Source organism: Oncorhynchus mykiss, chromosome 16 (assembly GCF_057628025.1).
Source record: "Oncorhynchus mykiss isolate SJ-2025 chromosome 16, ASM5762802v1, whole genome shotgun sequence".
Lineage (NCBI taxonomy): Eukaryota > Metazoa > Chordata > Actinopteri > Salmoniformes > Salmonidae > Oncorhynchus > Oncorhynchus mykiss.
The window spans coordinates 38,377,523-38,400,598 of NC_143037.1; the positions used below are offsets into that span (position 1 = coordinate 38,377,523).

The window sequence follows — 23,076 nt, forward strand, 5'->3', positions numbered from 1 at the left end:
CACACACACACACACACACACTATCCATCATCACTCTAAGGCCCAAATAAGAGGGGACTGATTAATTGCATGCTGGGTAATAAATAGGTATGTGTTTGTGTCCTAAAAACCTCATCAGGACAGGCTCTGTTAGAGGTATTGTCACCGAAACTCCCTCTAAAGACACACATTGTTGTTAGGGGAGGAGTATTTATAATATCTTTCAAACACACACACACGCACGCTAATATAGTGATAGGAGAAAGTGTGTGTGTGCATTGACCTCAGAGTAAGCCTTAAAGGTTCTCAATAAAGGATTTTGCATTGTACTACCAGAAAATGTCCATAATATACCATAATATATCACAGCCAATCGCAATTAGTGGAATGATAGTATTACTTACCTGCCAGTGTTGCGATTGCCTGGAATATTCGCCTATTGATTTCTCCTGCCGGAGGAGCATCTGCTGTCAAACTGGGAGACCTGTTCTGCCTTTGTGGCTGAGTTATCTAGTGGATAACAATAATTTCCTGGTTGCTAAAATTCTATGCTGTTCGCTCAATTTCAATATCCATCATCAGGCTGAGGCCCAAGTCAACACCTGCGATTACTTTATGCCTCGCTGTATGTCTCTCTCAAATGTCGATATGCCTTGTATACTGTTGATCAGGTTAGTTATCATTGTTTTAGTTTACAATGGAGCCCCTAGTTCCACTCTTCATACCTCTATTGTCCCACTTCCCACACATGCGGTGACCTCACCCATTACAACCAGCATGTCCAGAGATACAACCTCTCTTATCATCACCCAGAGCCTGGGCTTACCTCCGCTGTACCTGCACCCCACCATACTCCTGTCTGCGCATTATGGCCTGAATATATTCTACCATGCCCAGAAATCTGCTCCTTTTATTCTTTGTCCCCAACACTCTAGGCGAACACATTTGAGAGCCTTTAGCCGCATCCGCATCCTACTCTATTCCGCGGGTGATGTGGAGGTAAACCCAGGCCCTGCATGTCCCCAGGCACCCTCATTTGTTGACTTTGTTGGTTTCATGCATGTCAACATCAGAAACCTCCTCCCTAAGTTTGTTTTACTCACTGCTTTAGCACACTCTGCCAACCCTGATGTCCTTGCCATGTCTGAATCCTGCCTTAGGAAGGCCACCAAAAATTCTGAGATTTCCATACCCAACTATAACATTTTCCGTCAATTATAGAACTGCCAAAGGGGGAGGAGTTGCAGTCTACTGCAGAGATAGCCTGCAAAGTAATGTCATTCTTTCCAGGTCCATACCCAAACAATTTCAACTTCTAATTTTAAAAATGAATCTCTCCAGAAATAAGTCTCTCACTGTTGCCGCCTGCTACCGACCCCCCACAGCTCCCAGCTGTGCCCTGGACACCATTTGTGAATTGATCGCCCCCCATCTAGCTTCAGAGTTTGTTCTGTTAGGTGACCTAAACTGGGATATGCTTAAAACCCCGGCAGTCCTACAATCTAAGCTAGATGCCCTCAATCTCACACAAATCATCAAGGAACCCACCAGGTACAACCCTAAATCTGTAAACAAGGGAACCCTCATTGACGTTATCATGACCAACTGGCCCTCCAAATACACCTCCGCTGTCTTCAATCAGGATATCAGCGATCACTGCCTCATTGCTTGTATCCGCTACAGGTCCACAGTCAAACGACCACCCCTCATCACTGTCAAACGCTCCCTAAAACACTTCTGCGAGCAGGCCTTTCTAATCGACCTGGCCCGGGTATCCTGGAAGGATATTGACCTCATCCCGTCAGTTGAGGATGCCTGGTCATTCTTTAAAAGTAACTTCCTCACCATCTTAGATAAGCATGCTTCGTTCAAAAAATGCAGAACTAAGAACAGATATAGCCCTTGGTTCACTCCAGAGCTGACTGCCCTCGACCAGCACAAAAACATCCTGTGGCAGACTGCAATAGCATCGAATAGTCTCTGCGATATGCAACTGTTCAGGGAAGTCAGGAACCAACACACGCAGTCAGTCAGGAAAGCAAAGGCCAGCTTTTTCAAGCAGATATTTGCATCCTGTAGCTCTAACTCCAAAAAGCTCTGGGACACTGTAAAGTCCATGGAGAACAAGAGCACCTCCTCCCAGCTGCCCACTGCACTGAGGCTAGGTAGGACCCAGCAGAATGCTATAGAATATAGAGAGAGAGGACCCAGCAGAATGCTATAAAATATAGATAGAGACAGGACCCAGCAGAATGCTATAGAATATAGAGAGAGAGACAGGACCCAGCAGAATGCTATAGAATATATATAGAGAGAGACAGGAGACAGCAGAATGCTATAGAATATATAGAGAGAGAGCACCCAGCAGAATGCTATAGAATATACAGTGCCTTGCGAAAGTATACGGCCCCCTTGAACTTTGTGACCTTTTGCCACATTTCAGGCTTCAAACATAAAGATATAAAACTGTCTTTTTTTGTGAAGAATCAACAACAAGTGGGACACAATCATGAAGTGGAACGACATTTATTGGATATTTCAAACTTTTTTAACAAATCAAAAACTGAAAAATTGGGCGTGCAAAATTATTCAGCCCCCTTAAGTTAATACTTTGTAGCGCCACCTTTTGCTGTGATTACAGCTGTAAGTCGCTTGGGGTATGTCTCTATCAGTCTTGCACATCGAGAGACTGAAATGTTTTCCCATTCCTCCCAGATTTTGCTTTATGTTTTGGATCATTGTCTTGACTAATGATGATAAATACAATCCACCTATGTGTAATCAAGTCTCTGTATAAATGCACCTGCACTGTGATAGTCTCAGAGGTCCGTTAAAAGCGCAGAGAGCATCATGAAGAACAAGGAACACACCAGGCAGGTCCGAGATACTGTTGTGAAGAAGTTTAAAGCCGGATTTGGATACAAAAAGATTTCCCAAGCTTTAAACATCCCAAGGAGCACTGTGCAAGCGATGAAATGAAATGGAAGGAGTATCAGACGACTGCAAATCTACCAAGACCTGGCCGTCCCTCTAAACTTTCAGCTCATACAAGGAGAAGACTGATCAGAGATGCAGCCAAGAGGCCCATGATCACTCTGGATGAACTGCAGAGATCTACAGCTGAGGTGGGAGACTCTGTCCATAGGACAACAATCAGTCGTATATTGCACAAATCTGGCCTTTACGGAAGAGTGGCAAGAAGAAAGCCATTTCTTAAAGATATCCATAAAAAGTGTTGTTTAAAGTTTGCCACAAGCCACCTGGGAGACACACCAAACATGTGGAAGAAGGTGCTCTGGTCAGATGAGACCAAAATTTAACTTTTTGGCAACAATGCAAAACGTTATGTTTGGCGTAAAAGCATCACAGCTCATCACACTGAACACACCATCCCCACTGTCAAACATGGTGGCAGCATCATGGTTTGGGCCTGCTTTTCTTCAGCAGGGACAGGGAAGATGGTTAAAATTGATGGGAAAATGGATGGAGCCAAATACAGGACCATTCTGGAAGAAAACCTGGAGTCTGCAAAAGACCTGAGACTGGGACGGAGATTTGTCTTCCAACAAGACAATGATCCAAAACATAAAGCAAAATCTACAATGGAATGGTTCAAAAATAAACATATCCAGGTGTTAGAATGGCCAAGACAAAGTCCAGACCTGAATCCAATCAAGAATCTGTGGAAATAACTGAAAACTGCTGTTCACAAATGCTCTCCATCCAACCTCACTGAGCTCGAGCTGTTTTGCAAGGAGGAATGGCAAAAGGTCGCAAAGTTCAAGGGGGCCGAATACTTTCGCAAGGCACTGTAAATAATGTACTACAATTTACCGGTTTCTCAGAGTTATTTATCCAGGGGAAAGGGAGTGGTTTTGGGCGGTAAATCTCGCGAACCAGGTTTCACAATTCAACCCTATCACACACACTCACACACGTTCACTCTCTCTCACATGCTCACACACACACACAAACATGCACACAGAGTATTGGTGTACACACTTTAAAATTACTTTAAAAATACTCCCCATCCTACAGTCCTACAGAACACAGCTCGGAATCGGCGGGTGAACTCGGGGTAATGATCCCCCGCCGAGTCCAGACCGTTCCACGCTGCGTTGGCCCACTCTAGAGCTCGCCCAGTCAAACAGGAGACGAGGGCGCTCACGCTCTCCTCTCCGGAGGGAGTAGGATGCACGGTAGCCAGGTGCACTTCCAGTTGTAGAAGGAAACCCTGGCACCCCGCCGCCGTTCCATCATACTCCCGTGGGAGCGTCAGCCGAAGAGCCCCAGAGCCAGATGCGGTAGCAGGAACAGGAGGTGCGGGAGATGAGGTGGGAATGCCACTCCTCTCCCATCGATCCATCCTCTCCATCATTTGGTCCATGGCCGAACTAATTCTATGGAGAACGCTGGTATGATGGAGGACCCTTTCCTCCATCGATGGGAGAGGAGATGCGGCTGCTCCTGCTGATTCCATTTTACGGTGCGGGATTCTGTCACGCGGGACTAGGTGTGTGTGCAGGAATCAGACGCAGAGAGAGAGTAACGGAGTAAAGTGCTTTACTTTTGCACACCAAAATGATAAGCCCAACACAATACAGGGCGCAGGACACTATACTAGACAACCCAAAACCACAGGGTGTCAAGTAAAGAAAATAAAATACACCACTACCTAACATGCACACACGTAACATTAAGACAATCCACCACTACCTAACATGCACACACGTAACATTAAGACAATCCACCACTACCTAACATGCACACACGTAATAGTAAGACAATCCCGCACAAAACAAGGGCGGGTCAAACTACTACATATAGGGAAGCTAATTAAACCAAAATACACACAGGGGAAACTAATAAGACAAAACCAACAGACAAACGAAAAAGTGATCGGTAGGGGCTAGTAGGACGGTGACGACGACAGCCGAGCACCGCCCGAACAGGCAGGGGAGCCAACTTCGGCGGAAGTTGTGACAGTGTCTTTTACACAATGACACTTATCTTCGATACATTTCAGAATTATTCTCACAGTAATCATAAAGTTTGCACACGAATCGCCGTCTGTTTGTAATAAGAAATCATGAATGTATTTACGTGCCTTTGTTCGGTCGGAACCAGCCCTCCTGAGGAAGGTTGTTGGCCTTTCAGCGGCACGCTGTATGGCTCTGATTGTCCGAAAGGGGTCTCCCCTTTCCCTTCTTCTACTGTTGTTCACTTTCTGGTTAAGTTTCTAAAAGCTTTCCACACCTGAATTGTGAAACATTTACCCATTATTATTTTCAAAATTATTCAAGCTCAGTCAAATTGATTTTTGATCCTTGCTAGACAACCAATTTCAGGTCTTGCCGTGTATTTTCAAGTAGATTTAATTCAAACTGTAACTCACCCACTTAAGAACATTCACCGTCTTCAGTGTAGATTTGGTCTTTTAGGTCATTGTCCTACTGAAAGGTGAATTAATCTCCAAGTGTCTGGTGAAAAGCAGATTGAACCAGGTTTTCCTCTAGGATTTTTATTTTGCTTTGCCCCATTCTGTTTCTTTTTTATCCTAAAAATCTCCCCAGTCCTCTTAAGGATCGGACCCTTTTTTTCCAATATTCACCTAAAATGACATACCCAAATCTAACTGCCTGTAGCTCAGGACCCAAATCTAACTGCCTGTAAGCTCAGGCCCTGAAGCAAGGATATGCATATTCATGATACCATTTTAAACGGAACACTTTGAAGTTTGTGGAACTGTGAAAGGAATGTAGGAGAATATAACACATTAGATCTGGTAAAAGATAATACAACAGTATTAATGTATCTTGTTTGTACCATCATCTTTGAAATTCAAGAGAAAGGCCATAATGTATTTTTATAGCCCAGGTGCAATTTAGATTTTGCAGTGTATGTGAAAAGTTTTAAACTGATCCAATGAACCATTGCATTTCTGTTCAAAATGTTGTATCACGACTGCCCAAATGTGCCTAATTTGTTTATTAATAACTTTTCAAGTTCAAAATTGTGCACTCTCCTCAAACAATAGCATGGTATTATTTCACTGTAATAGCTACTGTAAATTGGATAGTGCAGTTAGATTAACAAGAATATAAGCTTTCTGCCAACATCAGATATTTCTATGTCCTGGGAAATGTTCTTGTTACTTACAACCTCATGCTAATTGCATTTGCCTACATTAGCTCAACCGTCCCATGGGGGACCCACCGATCCTGAATTACAAGCATACACCTAACGTGATGCAGCCACTACTATGCTTGAAAACTTGGAGAGTGGTACATGTGGGTGTACATTTGTAAAACAGTTGTGTGTATTGTTGTGAAATTGTTAGATATTACTGCACTGTTGGAGCTAGAAACACAAGCATTTCGCTACACCCGCAATAACATCTGCTAAACATGTGTATGTGTAACGATTTTCTTCATCTGATGAGGAGTAGGAGAGATCGGATCCAAACACAGCGTGGTAAGTGTCCATTTTAATGAAATATAACTGAACACTGAAATACAAAATAACCAAAGTGAAACAATGAAAATCAAAACAGTTCTGTATGGAGAAACACAGACACCGAAAACAACTACCCACAACTCATGGGAAAATGGGAAAACAGGCTGCCTAACTATGGTTCTCAATCAGAGACAACGATAAACAGCTGTCCCTGATTGAGAACCATACCCAGCCCAAAACAAAGAAATACAAAAACATAGAAAAAAAGAACATAGAACGCCCACCCTAGTCACACCCTGGCCTAACCAAAATAGAGAATAAAAAGCCTCTCTATGGCCAGGGCGTGACAATTTGATTTGATTTAATGCTTTGCCCCCCACTTTGTATTCAGGAACAAATGGGAATTGCTTTGCCACAGTTTTACCTCAGTGCCTTGGTGCAAACAGGATGGAATATTTTTATTCTGTACAGGCTTCCTTTTCTCTCTTTCAATTAGGTTAGTATTGTGGACTAGCTACAATATTGTTGATCCATGCACAGTTTTCTCCTGTCACCGCCATTAATACCGCCCTAGTGTCGATCTACGTGACATAATAAAATAATCCCGATCAAAGCATGTCAGTTTAAACTAAGCTTTACGTCTCAACCCACCGCATCCGCCGATGTCACACTTGCGCATCTGCGGTGAATGGTTACAGCGCATCTGCGGTGAATGGTTACAGCGCATCTGCGGTGAATGGTTACAGCGCATCTGCGGTGAATGGTTACAGCGCATCTGCGGTGAATGGTTGCAGCGCAAGAGCTGTGTTTGTCAGACCATGAGACATCGTGAAAATTGGTCTTCTCATGAAAACGTCTGTAGCTTCCAAACGGTTTGACCTACAAACGGTTCTCTGTTTTGCTCTATGTCCCCCACAAGTGTCACAGGACTCATCAGGTGTTTTTTATTCATGGAAGTATGAATGTAGTTTTGTGCCTACCCCCCAAAAAAAGGTTAAATATGTGTACAAAATATGTGTACATCTTTCTTATATCTCCAGGATATAGGAAAAACACTTCAAAACCTTTTTTTAATGATAAATGTTTTGCCATTTATGACTGTGTTATCCTATGCATTTCTCTGGGCTATGGTAGTAAAGGCTAAATTAATTATTTTATCAAATATTTTTATTTGATACATTTTTTTCTTCCTAAAGGGGTCCCAAAATTCAAAATCAAATAGGTGTGATCTTTTTTAAAAATCCATCTACCAATAGGGGCCCTACTTTGCGAGGCATTTGAAAATCTCCCTGGTCTTTGTGGTTGAATCTGTGTTTGAAATTCACTGCTCAACTGAGGGACCTTATAGATAATTAGATAAATACTATTATTGTCCATGCAACTTATTATGTGACTTGTTTTTCTCCTGAACGTATTTATGTTTGCCATAACAAAGGGGTTGAATACTTATTGACCCAAGACATTTCAGCTTTTCATTTTGTATTAAAAAGTATAAAAAAAACATATTTCCACTTTGACATTATGGGGTATTGTGTGTAGGCCAGTGACAAAACAATCTCAATTGAATCAATTATATATTCAGGCTGTAACACAACAAAATGTGTAAAAAGTCAAGGGGTGTGAATTGTTTCTGAAGGCCCTTTATCCACTTCGTTAGAACAGATACAGTGGGGAGAACAAGTATTTGATACACTGCCGATTTGGCAGGTTTTCCTACTTACAAAGCATGTGGAGGTCTGTAATTTTTATCATAGGTACACTTCAACTGTGAGAGACGGAATCTAAAACAAAAATCCAGAAATCACAATGTATGATTTTTAAGTAATTAATTTGCATTTTATTGCATGACATAAGTATTTGATACATCAGAAAATCAGAACTTAATATTTGGTACAGAAACCTTTGTTTGCAATTACAGGGATCATACGTTTCCTGTAGATCTTGACCAGGTTTGCACACACTTCAGCAGGGATTTTGGCCCACTCCTCCATACAGACCTTCTCCAGATCCTTCAGGTTTCGGGGCTGTCGCTGGGCAATACGGACTTTCAGCTCCCTCCAAAGATTTTCTATTGGGTTCAGGTCTGGAGACTGGCTAGGCCACTCCAGGACTTTGAGATGCTTCTTACAAAGCCACTCCTTAGTTGGCCTGGCTGTGTGTTTCGGGTCGTTGTCATGCTGGAAGACCAAGCCACGGCCCATCTTCAATGCTCTTACTGAGGGAAGGAGGTTGTTGGCCAAGATCTCACGATACATGGCCCCATCTATCTTCCCCTCAATAAGGTGCAGTCGTCCTGTCCCCTTTGCAGAAAAGCATCCCAAAGAATGATGTTTCTACCTCCATGCTTCACGGTTGGGATGGTGTTCTTGGGGTTGTACTCATCCTTCTTCTTCCTCCCAACACGGCGAGTGGAGTTTAGACCAGAAAGCTCTATTTTTGTCTCATCAGACCACATGACCTTCTCCCATTCCTCCTTTGGATCATCCAGATGGCCATTGGCAAACTTCAGACGGGCCTGGACATGCGCTGGCTTGAGCAGGGGGACCTTGCATGCGCTGCAGGATTTTAATCCATGACGGCGTAGTGTGTTACTAATGGTTTTCTTTGAGACTGTATTCCCAGCTCTCTTCAGGTCATTGAGCAGGTCCTGCCGTGTAGTTCTGGGCTGATCCCTCACTTTCCTCATGATCATTGATGCCCCACGAGGTGAGATCTTGCATGGAGCCCCAGACCGAGGGTGATACTGTACTCTATATCATCGACTGTATCCTTATGTAATACATGTATCACTAGCCACTTTAACTATGCCACTTTGTTTACATACTCATCTCATATGTATATACTGTACTCGATACCATCTACTGTATCTTGTCTATGCTGCTCTGTACCATCACTCATTCATATATCCTTATGTACATATTCTTTATCCCCTTACACTGTGTACAAGACATTAGTTTTGGAATTGTTAGTTAGATTACTTGTTGGTTATTACTGCATTGTCGGAACTAGAAGCACAAGCATTTCGCTACACTCGCATTAACATCTGCTAACCATGTGTATGTGACAAATAACATTTGATTTGATTTGATTTGATTTGATTGACCGTCATCTTGAATTTCTTCCATTTTCTAATAATAGCGCCAACAGTTGTTGCCTTCTCACCAAGCTGCTTGCTTATTTTCCTGTAGCCCATCCCAGCCTTGTGCAGGTCTACAATTTTATCCCTGATGTCCTTACACAGCTCTCTGGTCTTGGCCATTGTGGAGAGGTTGGAGTCTGTTTGATTGAGTGTGTGGACAGGTGTCTTTTATACAGGTAACGAGTTCAAACAGGTGCAGTTAATACAGGTAATGAGTGGAGAACAGGAGGGCTTCTTCAAGAAAAACTAACAGGTCTGTGAGAGCCGGAATTCTTACTGGTTGGTAGGTGATCAAATACTTATGTCATGCAATAAAATGCAAATTAATTATTTAAAAATCATATAATGTGATTTTCTGGATTTTTTTTTTTAGAGTCCTTCTCTCATAGTTGAAGTGTACCTATGATAAAAATTACAGACATGCTTTGTAAGTAGGAAAACCTGCAAAATCTTTCCAGAAGTTCAGACTTTGAAATCCCTACATGAGGTAAGATATTGTTTTTAATGTGTGAAATTTGGGGAGAAACACGGTTTCGGTCTAAGTAGCTCAATTTGGCCTCCGCAAGCCTCTGGAGGCTCCGCAATTGCGTCACTTCCTCAGCACGGAGTCTCTGGACCGCGTTACCGGATCAAGCATTCATTGGTTTTTAATGGCAGCCTAATGCTAGTTACAGTACACCTGTGTGTCTGTTCCCCTAACGATGCTCCTAACGACACCCAGGGAGAAAACAGGCCGTAAATCCACAGGGCCCTACCTCAGCCTAACACAGGGCATCAGGAGGGTGTGTGAGAGAGAGTGTGTCTGTTCCCCTAACCCCTAACGACACCCAGGGAGAAAACAGGCTGTAAATCCACAGGGCCCTTCCTCAGCCTAACACAGGGCATCAGGAGGGTGTGTGCCTGTATGTCTCTATGACCTCCTTTTCATGGGCATTTCCACACAGATTCCCACGCTCACACCAACACCCCATAAAGAAAACAGAGGACACGAACACACACACACACAACAAATGGGTTGTGTGGAAAGGGGTTCCAGACACCCGTTCTGGGCCCCTGAAAGCTGCCGTTCGTATGGGACACACACACATACAGGGTGTGTGTCCCGTCAACACATCTGTAAACATGACTGGTTAAGCCAAGGCAGAACTTTATGACACTGCCTCGTATTACAGAGGAAAAGTCAAGCTTATCAAGGAATGCAATTGCGTCTCTCCCAAGTCCGCATGGCACATTTTGCATAGAGGAATAGCGTGTGTGCCTGTCTGGCTAAATGTGTGTGTGTGTCTGTTTGTTGTCAATGGTTCATACTCTACTTCTCTGATCATTGTCACACCCAATTCAAACATAACTGCAGTACTTGGTGTTGCCTGTTTTATAACCTCAAACATGCCTTCTTTGTGAATGCATGTGTGAGGGGAGTTATTTCAGAAATTCCATGTCTTCTATAGTATCTTCAGCTCATATTAGCCTGTTACAGGGATCAGCTTCAGTTCTGCTGGGTCATATTCATTAGTGCACACTGTCTGTTTCAGTCTGTTTTGGTTCCTAATGAACATGACCCTGAAGTGGACCAGACAGGAGTTTGGAATAGGACGTTTTTATGGGTTCGTTCTCCTGACTTCCATATACTCACTTGTCATTGCCATATAAACTACTAATCTCAATAAACTGAATTGAATAGTTTTATAAAAGAACAGCAAACAGCGTTCCACATTGTGTGTGTGTGTGTGTGTGTGTGTGTGTGTGTGTGTGTGTGTGTGTGTGTGCAGACATAGCAGGCCAAACAGCTTGGACATTGTCATTAAACTATAGCTGCATGAAGATGGCACACACAGCTTTTCAGCTTGAGGCCTGAACTGGGTTGGGTTGGTGAAAAGAGGCCCAGAGAGATCTTTATTGATACTTGTGCTATGCGTGTGTGCGTGGTTAAGGGTTTTGTGGGTTCCGGTGTCGTCTTTCTCAAGCTTATTTCTCTCCTTTCCTCTGATCATTTATTTCATTTCCTTAACTTTCTGGTTCTTTATCAATTTAAATTAAATACAATTAGCTGTATTGTCATGCTAAGACATAATCTTGCATTGCCAAAGTAAACATACTGTATAGGGACATCTCTCCCCCTTTCCTAGCACACCAGTTGAGCCCCAGCCCACTGAAGTTAATAGGATTTGATTTATAGCTAGCCCTCTCCTTCTCACTCTCTCTCTTTCTCTCCCCTCGTTCCTCCTTCCTCAGTCATCTTTGGAACAGACAAAAGCTGTCAGGCCCAACTGTTTAGAAATTAGCATTATTGGCAGGACCCCACACTTGCCTGTTCACCTCTCACCTCCGCTCACACACACACACACACACACACACACACACATCTTTATTGGGCAGCCCTGTGTGTGTGTGTGTGTGTGTGTGTGTGTGTGTGTGTGTGTGTGTGTGTGTGTGTGTGTGTGTGTGTGTGTGTGTGTGTGTGTGTGTGTGTGTGTGTGTGTGTGTGTGTGTGTGTTTGTGTCAGGTGGTGGTGTTGAGGGGTCTTCCAACTGGAAACAGAGCTCCTTCCAGAGCAACCACACACACTCACTCACACATACTTATTTCAGGTTGTCGCCTCTTATCTTAATTTGCAACCCCTCATGACTAGCCCCATATCCAGCTCGCAGCCTCTCAGTCTTTCACATTAGCTGTGTGTGTGTGTGTGTGTGTGTGTGTGTGTGTGTGTGTGTATGTGTGTGTGTGTGTAAGTGTAAGTGTGTGTGTAAGTGTAAGTGTGTGTAAGTGTGTGTGTGTGTGGGGGGAGTAATAACTTATGCCCTGCGTAATGAAGGCTACAGGAAATCCTGTGTGAGTGCAGGTTCCAGGTTGCCCCTTGCACCAGATAAAGGAGAATGAATGGGCATATGTGTGTTGCCAAGTCACAGACCTGTCCAGCCCAAAGAGTGTGTATGTCTCTACCCCAGACTGTCCAATTAGTGTGTGTGTGCTGGCAGATTACTATGAATTCAGAAAGAATGGAATTATAGTATGAAATAATATAGAAATATTTGAGATAATTATATTGGACATTATTTTGGCTACCATGTCTATGCCCCCATAGGATGACACACGATGAACATGAAAACGATGTAAACCGTATGCCATGGCTGTCTCAGTCACCATATCTCATCCCAATTGAACACTTATGGGAGATTCTGGAGCGGTGCCTGAGACAGCGTTTCCCAACAGCGTCAACAAAATACCAAATTATGGAATTTCTTGTGGAACAATGGCGTCGCATCCCTCCATTAGAGTTCAAGCCATTTTTTAGAATCTATGCCAAAGTGCATTGAAGCTGTTCTGACTCGTGTTGGCCAATCCTAAAAAAGGGCTTTCGTTTTTGAGATACCGCTACCCGAGGTATAACAATGCACAACCATGTTTTTCCATCTCTAAGAAGTGTAATGTCTGGCTGGATAGGGGTGTGCCACCTAAGCTCATGTAACCCAAAATCACAAGCTCTGATATTTGAAAAATGTGGAACACAAGTAGGCCAAGTCAGTTGTCTGCGCTACATAAGCAAACCAACAGCATCAGGATATGTGAAAGCATCTTGGAGGTACAGTGCATTCGGAAAGTATTCAGACCCTTGAATTGTTCCATATTTTGCTACGTTACAGCCTTATTCTAAAATGAATGAAATACTTGTTTCTTCTTCATCAATCTACACACAATACCTCATAATGACAAAGTGATTAGAGGTTTTTAGAAATGTTTGCAAATGTATTAAAAATAATAAAACAGAAATACTTTATTTACATACAGTTGAAGTCACAAGTTTACATACACCTTAGCCAAATACATTTAACCTCAGTTTTACACAATTCCTGACATTTAATCCTAGTAGAAATTCCCTGAATTCCCAGTTAGGATCACCACTTTGTTTTCACTTGACACTTTGGGATACTGGTGTCAGAAACGCCCTTTTCATGCATTTTATACAAGGCTATACCGAATTTAATGAGGGCTGCCAGATTGGAGAAAAAAGACAGGGGGGGTGGGGGTTGTGGTATTGTTGAAAGTATTTAATTTGGGAAAGGAGATACATTTTTATGATGTGAAATGATAATACACACCATAATATACGCACACTAACACTTACCCACATATACACACACTCACTTTGTTTTTACTCCTGTTATAGTCAAGTCTTGAGTTTTGTATAAACTATTTTGTATCTAGTTGTCATGTATTCTTTATCTTTAACTGGATAAATGTTTGTAGTTTGCATGTTTCAGTGATGATTAACATGGTTAAACAGTTGTAAATCTCTCCTTGATTTAGCTTTTGGTATAGTTGACATTTAAAACATATTCTGTATTTCCACAGAAGAAAGCAATAATCAATCAATACAACAATGTAAATAAATGAACACTACCTGTTGTGAAATGGAAATTGCTCTCCGTAAATAAATGTTGAGAAATGCTCAGTCTGAAGCCAGTTGATAGACGTTATATCACCTTAAAATACTTTATTTACAACCTATAAGATGTTAGGAATAGTGGGAGAGTGTGAAATTAATGAAATACCCTCACCCTAAGCTGTGTTCAATGTCTGCAGCAACTTCCAGTGAGAAATGTTCCGTCTGAAGCCATTCGGCTATGGGTTTCACAGCCATATAATAATGACACAGTTATATCACCTTAAAAGGGGTTTATTTACAACCGCTGGGACATCACATGTTGGGCAAAGTGGTAAAGCACACATACAACCCCTAACTTGAGTTCAGTCTTCACCAATGAGAACCAAGAGGGGCCTAACTTCGTCCTTCATGACTGGGAAAGGCCTTGATTCTAGGCCGTAGAAATCCTACATCCATCTCATTAGATCAGAACAGGATGGCTCAACAATGATTCATATTATCGGGTTGTAACCGAGAAAAAAAAAGGATAGTTTTGTTTTGCTGCATAACACACTTGCATTATATGTCTACCCATATGATGTGGATCAATGTCAGGTTATTTGATGTACAGTTGAAGTCAGAAGTTTACATACACCTTAGCCAAATACATTTAAACTCAGTTTTTCACAATTCCTGACGTTTAAACAAATCACTGTCTTAGGTCAGTTAGGATCACCACTTTATTTTAAGAATGTGAAATGTCAGAACAATAGTAGAGAGAACTATTTCTTTCAGCTTTTATTTCTTTCATCACATTCCCAGTGGGTCAGAAGTTTACACACACTCAATTAGTATTTGGTAGTAATGCCTTTAGTATTTGGTAGTAATGCCTTTAAATTGTTTAACTTCGGTCAAATGTTTTGGGTAGCCTTCCACAAGCTTCCCACAATAAGTTGAGTGAATGTTGGCCCATTCCTCCTGACAGAGCTGGTGTACCTGAGTCAGGTTTGTAGGCCTCCTTGCCTGCAAACGCTTTTTCAGATCTTCCCACAAATGTTTTATGGGATTGAGGTAAGGGCTTTGTGATGGCCACTCAAATACCTTGACTTTGTTGTCCTTAAGCCATTTTGCCACAACTTTGGAAGTATGCTTGGGTCATTGTCCATTTGGAAGACCCATTTGCAACCATGCTTTAATTTCCTGACTGATGTCTTGAGATGTTGCTTCAATATATCCACATAATTTTCCTACCTCATGATGCCATCTATTTTGTGAAGTGCACCAATCCCTCCTGCAGCAAAGCACCCCCACAACATGATTCTGCCACCCCTGTGCTTCACAGTTGGGATGGTGTTCTTTGGCTTGCAAGCCTCCCCATTATTCCTCCAAACATAACGATGGTCATTTTGGCCAAAGAATTCTATTTTTGTTTCATCAGACCAGAGGACATTTCTCCAAAAAGTACTATCTTTGTCCCCATGTGCAGTTGCAAACCATAGTCTGGCTTTTTTATGGCAGGTTTGGAGCAGAGGCCTCTTCCTTGCTGAGAGGCCATTCAGGTTATGTCGATATAGGACTCATTTTACTGCAGATATAGATACTTTCATCCCCAAAGCCAACACATCATTTGGCCGCCTTTCCTTCCAGTTCTCTGCTGCCAGTGATTGGAACGAATTGCAAAAATCGCTGAAGTTGGAGACTTTTATTTCCCTCACCAACTTTAAACATCAACTATCTGAGCAGCTAACCGATCGCTGCAGCTTTACATAGTCCATCTGTAAATAGCCCAAACAATCTACCTACCTCATCTCCATACTGTTTTTATTTAATTTACTTTTTTGCTCTTTTGCACCCCAGTATCTCTACTTGCACATCATCATCTGCTCATGTATCACTCCAGTGTTATTCTGCTAAATTGTAATTATTCGCTCCTATGGCCTATTTATTGCCTACCTCCTCATGCCTTTTGCACACAATGTATATAGACTTTCTTTTTTCTACTGTGTCATTGACTTGTTTATTGTGTTATTGGCTTGTTTATTGTTTACTCCATGTGTAACTCTGTGTTGTTGTCTGTGTCACACTGCTTTGCTTTATCTTGGCCAGGTCGCAGTTGCAAATGAGAACTTGTTCTCAACTAGCCTACCTGGTTAAATAATGGTGAAATAAAATAAATTAAAAAATACCTGTTTCCTCCAGCATCTTCACAAGGTCCTTTGCTGTTGTTCTGGGATTGAGTTGCACTTTTCACACCAAAGTTTCTTCATCTCTAGGAGACAGAACGCGTCTCCTTCCTGAGCGGTATGACAGCTGTGTGGTCCCATGGTGTTTATACTTACATGCTATTGTTTGTACAGTTGAACGTGGTATCTTCAGGCGTTTGGAAATTGCTCCCAAGGATGAACCAGACTTGTGGAGGTCTCCAATTTTTTTCTGAGGTCTTTAGATTTCTTTAGATTATTCCATGATGTCAACCAAAGAGGCACTGAGTTTGAAGGAAGGCCTTGAAATACATACACAGGTACACCTCCAATTGACTCAAATTATGTCAATTAGCCTATTTCTAAAGCCATGACATAATTTTCGGGAATTTTCCAAGCTGTTTAAAGGCACAGTCAACTTAGTGTATGTAAACTTCTGACCCACTGGAATTGTGATACAGTGAATTATAAGTGAAATAATCTGTCTGTAAACAGTTGTTGGAAAATGACTTGTGTCATGCACAAAGTAGATGTCCTAAACGACTTGCCAAAACTAGTTTGTTAACAAGAAATGTGTGGAGAGGTTGAAAAACTTGTTTTAATGACTCCAACCTAAGTGTATGTAAACTTCCGACTTCAACTGCATATGTAACAACAGAACACTGTGGTTGTAATAACACTTTAAAGGGGTCATTTGTAAAAGTGTAGAAAGTGTTTGTTTTGGCTCCACACTGCTAAGTTAACTTATGTAAATTAGAAAGTCACAGAGGATTTTCTTCTGAATAGAACACATCCCTTAGTCTACTTGCTTATATATGCAAGCTACAAATGACCTCTCGACGCAATCTCAATCTCCATCTCACATTCAAATCTCCAAACTATTAAACGTGTGATACTGGCAGAGGCTCAAAATACAAACTGCTAATCACAAAATGTCTGATTCACTGTGTCCACAAAAGCGCTCGAGGAAATAGACATTCGTAACATTGTTTCATGGTGTTTCACTAACAAAGGCGAGCGCACGGTGGACTACTGGTCGGATTCACAGTTCATTCATCAACTGCACTATCCATGGTGCTGAATCTCCGCTAGCCTAGGCATACTATTAGCTTGTCTGTTTATTTAGCGGATCATCACAATGAGTGGGTTATCATAAAGTAAAAACAGACACAACCTTCCCAAATTCCCCTGACTGCCAGGTGCAAGGTCAGAGAAAAGGGCCAACAAGCTGTCGGACATCAAATGTAGTCTAAACTAGACATCCAATTATTTTACCAGTCGGCCAACACTGCCTCATTGGCCTGCATTAAAACTAGACATCCTAATATTTTACCAGTCGGCCAACACTGCCTCATTGGCATGCATTAAAACTAGACATCATAATATTTTAACACTGCCTCATTGGCCTACATTAAAAGTAGGCTCCATCATCAAAATAGTGTGGTGACTTTTAGAAGAAGTTGAGTTATTTCAATTGCAAATAAATATATACAACAACTCTACTCTGTGTAAAGTAGTGCTTGACTTTTCTCTCTTCCTCAATCTGGACAGCGGACAGCTTTCATAACAGGCTGCCCCCTAACTGTCATGGGGGAACACACTCCTCTCTCTGACCTCCTCCCATGCCCCCTCCTCTCTCGCTCTCTCTCTCACTATCTCTCTCACTCGCACTCTCACTCTCTCTCTCTCACCCGCACTCTCTCTCTCTCTCTCTCTCTCTCTCTCTCTCTCTCTCTCTCTCTCTCTGTGTGTTTGACCCCACTCCTCTCTCTCTCTCTATCATAAGTAACGGGGATAGACAGAAGGCAGACCTAAAGTGTACAGATGCAGTCCCATGGTGATACACATGTAAACTGTATTATAAGCACACGTATTGTTAGACACACACACATCATTCGCCATTCCCTGGCATAGGAGAGACTCGCCAAATCTGTGTGTTTATTGTGCTGTCTCCAACAGCAGAACAACAACAATCGCAGCATTCTCTAGGTTCTGCTGAGGACCCTCTGATGTTGGTTGACTTCCCCAGGATATGAATACATAAGCCAGATAGAGCCAGAGCCACATTAGCTGCCACAACACCATTGTGCTGCCTGCAACGCTCTGCACCGCTCTCCCCTAGACATGTTAGTAAAAGCTTTCCTGTTTTCCCAAGCCGTGAACACTCTTTACAAAGAGATCTTTCAACAGACGGGAGGATGAAGTTCAAAAAGTGTGAGGACGATGTGCATCCTGAAAATGAGCTTGGCAGTGGGTGAGGAAAGGTTAGCAAAAGGTTTCTTGGCTTCTTTCTGTTCAGTATCTGTCTTGAAAATACGTACTCCTGAAATCAGAAAGGCATGCCTAGTGGAACACACACACTCTCTTTCTCTCATACACACAGACAAGGTCTCAGTTTTCAAGGTGTCACAGACATGGTGGTGTCATTGTGCCTCTTGACCCCCCACCTCCTTGTAACCTCCCCCGTCAAATCTGAACCAATCTCTCCTAAATGTGGTTTCGGTTTGGAGACCACCGCAGGCCTCCCCTTACACACGCACGCACACACACACGCACACACGCACGCACGCGTTCTCATCCTTTGAGGCAAAGCACTAAGATCACAAGTCCTAAATAGCACCCAAATTTATGAGAAATGTTGTCTTTCAGGATATCCCACATATTTCATTGACCTGTACTTGTGCGGATCTACTCTTCTTTCAAGTAACATTTTCAGTCTCCCTATTTTCATTACCTAGATAAGACTATGTCCGGCCTTGTGTGGACACACACACACACACACGTGTATCGCACACAGATGCACATGCATACACACGTATGCACGCATGCATGTACACAGACACAAACAGACACACACACACACACACACACACAGACACACACACACACACATGGCAGACTGTGTGTGAAAGGCCCTGCCCTGAGGGAAAGTCCTGATCTTAGTTTCCCTTTTCTTCTTTCTCCTGGCTGGCCTTGATTAGTGAGGGATCACTCTCAGTCCCCAGCGACACCACCGTCTCACACACACACAAACATACACACACACAACCACACTCCCTTTAATTGGCCCCTTCCAATAAAGGGCACTTCTTAACCCCGCTAAGTAGACTTTGGAGAAGTCCCATGGTATGGAAAGTGTGTGCGCTGTCGTCCGTGCCTGGGCTGTAGGGGTGGTAGGGTGGGCCTCTGTTCAGGTTGGTGTTTTACGACACGTGTGCGTAGCCACTTTTCCAGAGAGGTGTCCCTCTCTCTGATGTCAAGAGGAGGAGAAAAGAGGGGAAATAAATAAACAATCCAGAGTTTTCTCTCCTTGTTGCACCTCATTTGAGGCCTTACGAATCAGGATAGGTGTGTGTGTGGGGAGTGTGTATGGAAGGGGGTGAGGGGGTGGTCTGTGTGTGTGTGGGGGGGGTGCGTTTGTGTGTAGTGTGCAAAGTCTGGTTAGGAATCCCTCTGCGACTCCCTCCCCCACACACACCCACCTACACCCCTCACCTCGGTCAAAGCTGTTCCCCATCTGTTCATAAAATATGTACAATACCTGAGCTTGAGCTTCCAACATGCGCTGGGACAAGTGCACTCTGACTTGAACCTGTGCAAGGCTTTTTTGGGGAGTTAATTCCACCTCTATGTCTGGTTAGTTTTTCAGTGACTGTTTTCACACAGAAAATAAAAGTCCTATTATTTCAGACTGCTTAATGCATAAATGGTGGCGGTGGCAGTAGCTCTTGTTCGAGTGACTGTTGAACTACGTTGTCCACCCCAGAGGGGAAAGTGAAGAGAAGACTGAGGCATTCTCTGTGAGCTTAGTGTAGAAGACAGAGTGTATCAAAGGAACATGGCTTCAAGATGACATTGAGATGACATCAGCATGTCTGGTTTCCAGTAAAGCACTAAAGAACAACGTTGTTCGGAAAGGAAGGAAAGATCTCACACAATCAGTATCTTAGCTCACTATCACCATCAGGCCAGATGATTTGCATGCGGGGCAGCCACAGGTTACTCTTCATGTTAAAGACCTGACTTGTTCCATGCTACATGAGCGTAGGTGCTAACAGGTTGTGTTATTTCCAAGCAGGCCAGTTAGCAGTTGCCTAACCTAACACTCTCACTTCCCACAGGCTAAACACAGCGCTATAGTATTAGGCACAGCTGCAACTTTGGGGCACGCTTACGATTAGTTAGCATACCGCACTCATCAGAACCGTGTGTTTACATGAACTGCCCTACTCACCTTGGACCAAAACTGATATTTCCATATTTACTCACAAAACACAGCCATCACCATCACCGACAGCTGACCTTCCGCATGCGCTCAGTCTCCGACCAGGAAGGCCATTCAGAATTTATGAGCTACAGAATTGAACAAGCCTCTGTAAATGCTCTCTTGGAAAAGCGGGACCGTTTTGACCTTTCGCAAAAGTCAAAGAAAATTGGGGTGTGCCTCCGACAAACTTTAGATTCTTCCACAGACATTTGACTGAGGCAGAAAAGTAGAGCAGCCTTAACCCAAAGCATAAGCTTTAAAACCGTAACTCTAGAATTGAACTGGGAACGTTAGGCCAGAATGTACATTTGTAGATCCTACAACTAACTGAAATGACTAAGATGTCAAAACATGAGACTGGGTTGCAACAGATGAGAACTTGAGTGGTAGAAGTTGAGCCGAGTGGAGGCTGATTATGACCTACTAATGAGAAGCCCTAGCCAGCCCTGTCTCGTCTCGCTCCCCAGAGGATCTGCCCAGCGACCGACACAGTATCAGTTCCACCAGGAGAAATTAGATCTTCTATAGAGGAACAGAGCTGTGAGATGTTCACATCTCATTTGGGGGTTTCTTCCTCCTCGATCCAGGTTCTTCTCAAGGCATAGAGTAGCGGACAGACACCTGGGTCATGGTTATTAGGACATGCGACGGAAAGTGTTTGTTTTAAAGCGTTTTGCAACTGGAAACTAAAATGAGCGTTTCATTTTGGACAGACCCTGTTTCAAGAAGATTTTTTAATTTTTGGGACTAGTAAAGATTACGTTGGAGCATTCAGACACTCTCACTCTCTATAAACTGTCACAGTCTTATTTGCCACCAGCGAGAGTGTCACACCCTGACCATAGTTTACTTTGTATATTTCTATGTTGTGGTTGGTCAGGGTGTGATCTGAGTGGGCATTCTATGTTACATGTCTAGTTTGTCCAGTTCTATGTTCGGCCTGTTATGGTTCTCAATCAGAGGCAGGTGTCGTCATTGTCTCTGATTGGGAACCATATTTAGGTAGCCTGGGTTTCACTGTGTGTTGGTGGGTGATTGTTCCTGTCTATGTGTTTTCACCAGATAGGGCTGTTTAGGTTTTCGTTACGTTCATCACATTCTTTATTTTGTAGTGTTTGTATTGATTCGTGTTTTATGTTTGTTCATTAAAACATGGATCGAAATCTACACGCTGCATTTTGGTCCGATCCTTGTTCTACCTCTTCATCAGAGGAGGAGATAGAAGAGAACCGTTACAGAATCACCCACCACCAATGGACCAAGCAGCGTGTCAACAGGCAGCAACAGCAGCGTAAAGAGGAATGGACATGGGAGGACGTTATGGACAGCAGGAGTATGGACTATACTACTTGAGAGGAGATCGACAGGTGGGCGGCTGACCCAGGGAGAGTGCCGGAGCCCGCCTGGGATTCGCTGGAGCAGTGCGAGGAAGGTTATCGTAGAATGGAGGCGGTGAAAGCAGAGAGGCGCTGGTATGAGAAGGCAGCACGGCGACGTGGATGGAAGCCCGAGAGGCAGCCCCAAAAATTTATTGGGGGGGGGGGGCTAACAGGGAGTATGGCTACGCCAGGTAGGAGACCTGGGCAGACTCCCTGTGCTTACCGGGGGGCTAGAGAGACCGGACAGGCACCGTGTTATGCAGTGGTGCGCACGCTGTCTCCAGTGCGGGTGCATAGCCCGGTGCGGTATATTCCAGCTCCGCGTGTTGGCCGGGCTAGATTGAGCGTCGAGCCTAATGCCATGAAGCCGGCTCTACGCAGCTGGTCCCCAGTGCGTCTCCTTGGGCCGGCTTACATGGCACCAGCCTTGTGCTCGGTGTCTCCGGTTCGCCTGCATAGCCCAGTGCGGGCTATTCCACCTCGCCGCACTGGCAGGGCGACCGTGAGCATTCAACCAGGTAAGGTTGGGCAGGCTCGGTGCTCAAGAGCTCCAGTGCGCCTGCACGGTCCGGTTTTTCCAGTACCACCTCCACACCCCAGCCCTCCGGTAGCAGCTCCCCGCACCAGGCTTCCTGTGCGTGTCCTCGGCCCAGTACCACCAGTGCCAGCACCACGCATCAGGCCTACAGTGCGTCTCGCCTGTCCAGCGCTGCCAGAGCCTTCCTCCTTTTCAGCGCTGTTGGAGTCTCCCGCCTGTTTAGCGTTGTCAGCCTCTACAGCGCTGCCGGAGTCTCCCGCCTGTTCGGAACTGTCAGTCTGCAAGGAGCTGCCAGTCTGCAAGGAGCTGCCAGTCTGCAAGGAGCTGCCAGTCTGCAGGGAGCTGCCAGTCTGCAGGGAGCTGCCAGTCTGCAGGGAGCTGCCAGTCTGCAGGGAGCTGCCAGTCTGCATGGAGCTGCCAGTCTGCATAGAGCTGCCAGTCTGCAGGGAGCTGCCAGTCTGCAAGGAGCCGCCAGAGCTGCCAGTCTGCAGGATGCCGCCAAAGCTGCCAGTCTGCAAGGAGCCGCCAGATTTGCCAGTCTGCAAGGAGCCGCCAGAGCTGCCAGTCTGCAAGGAGCCGCCAGAGCTGCCAGTCTGCATGGAGCAGCCAGAGCCGCCAGTTAGCATGGAGCAGCCAGGGCCGCCAGTTAGCATGGAGCAGCCAGGGCCGCCAGTCAGCATGGAGCAGCCAGGGCCGCCAGTCAGCATGGAGCAGCCAGGGCCGCCAGTCAGCATGGAGCAGCCAGGGCCGCCAG

At 44.1% G+C, this 23,076-nt stretch overlaps 1 protein-coding gene across 1 annotated transcript in view; it reads left to right on the forward strand.

The window, feature by feature from the left end:
- The first annotated feature begins 10,275 nt into the window (after nucleotides 1-10,275).
- LOC110491048 (histone-lysine N-methyltransferase PRDM16) overlaps nucleotides 10,276-23,076 on the forward strand; it is a 135,281-nt gene continuing 122,480 nt past the window's right edge. Inside the window, exon 1 of the mRNA XM_090201595.1 lies at nucleotides 10,276-10,356. Within this exon, the coding sequence (XP_090057721.1) occupies nucleotides 10,276-10,356 (81 nt within the window). The remainder of the gene's footprint in view (nucleotides 10,357-23,076) is intronic.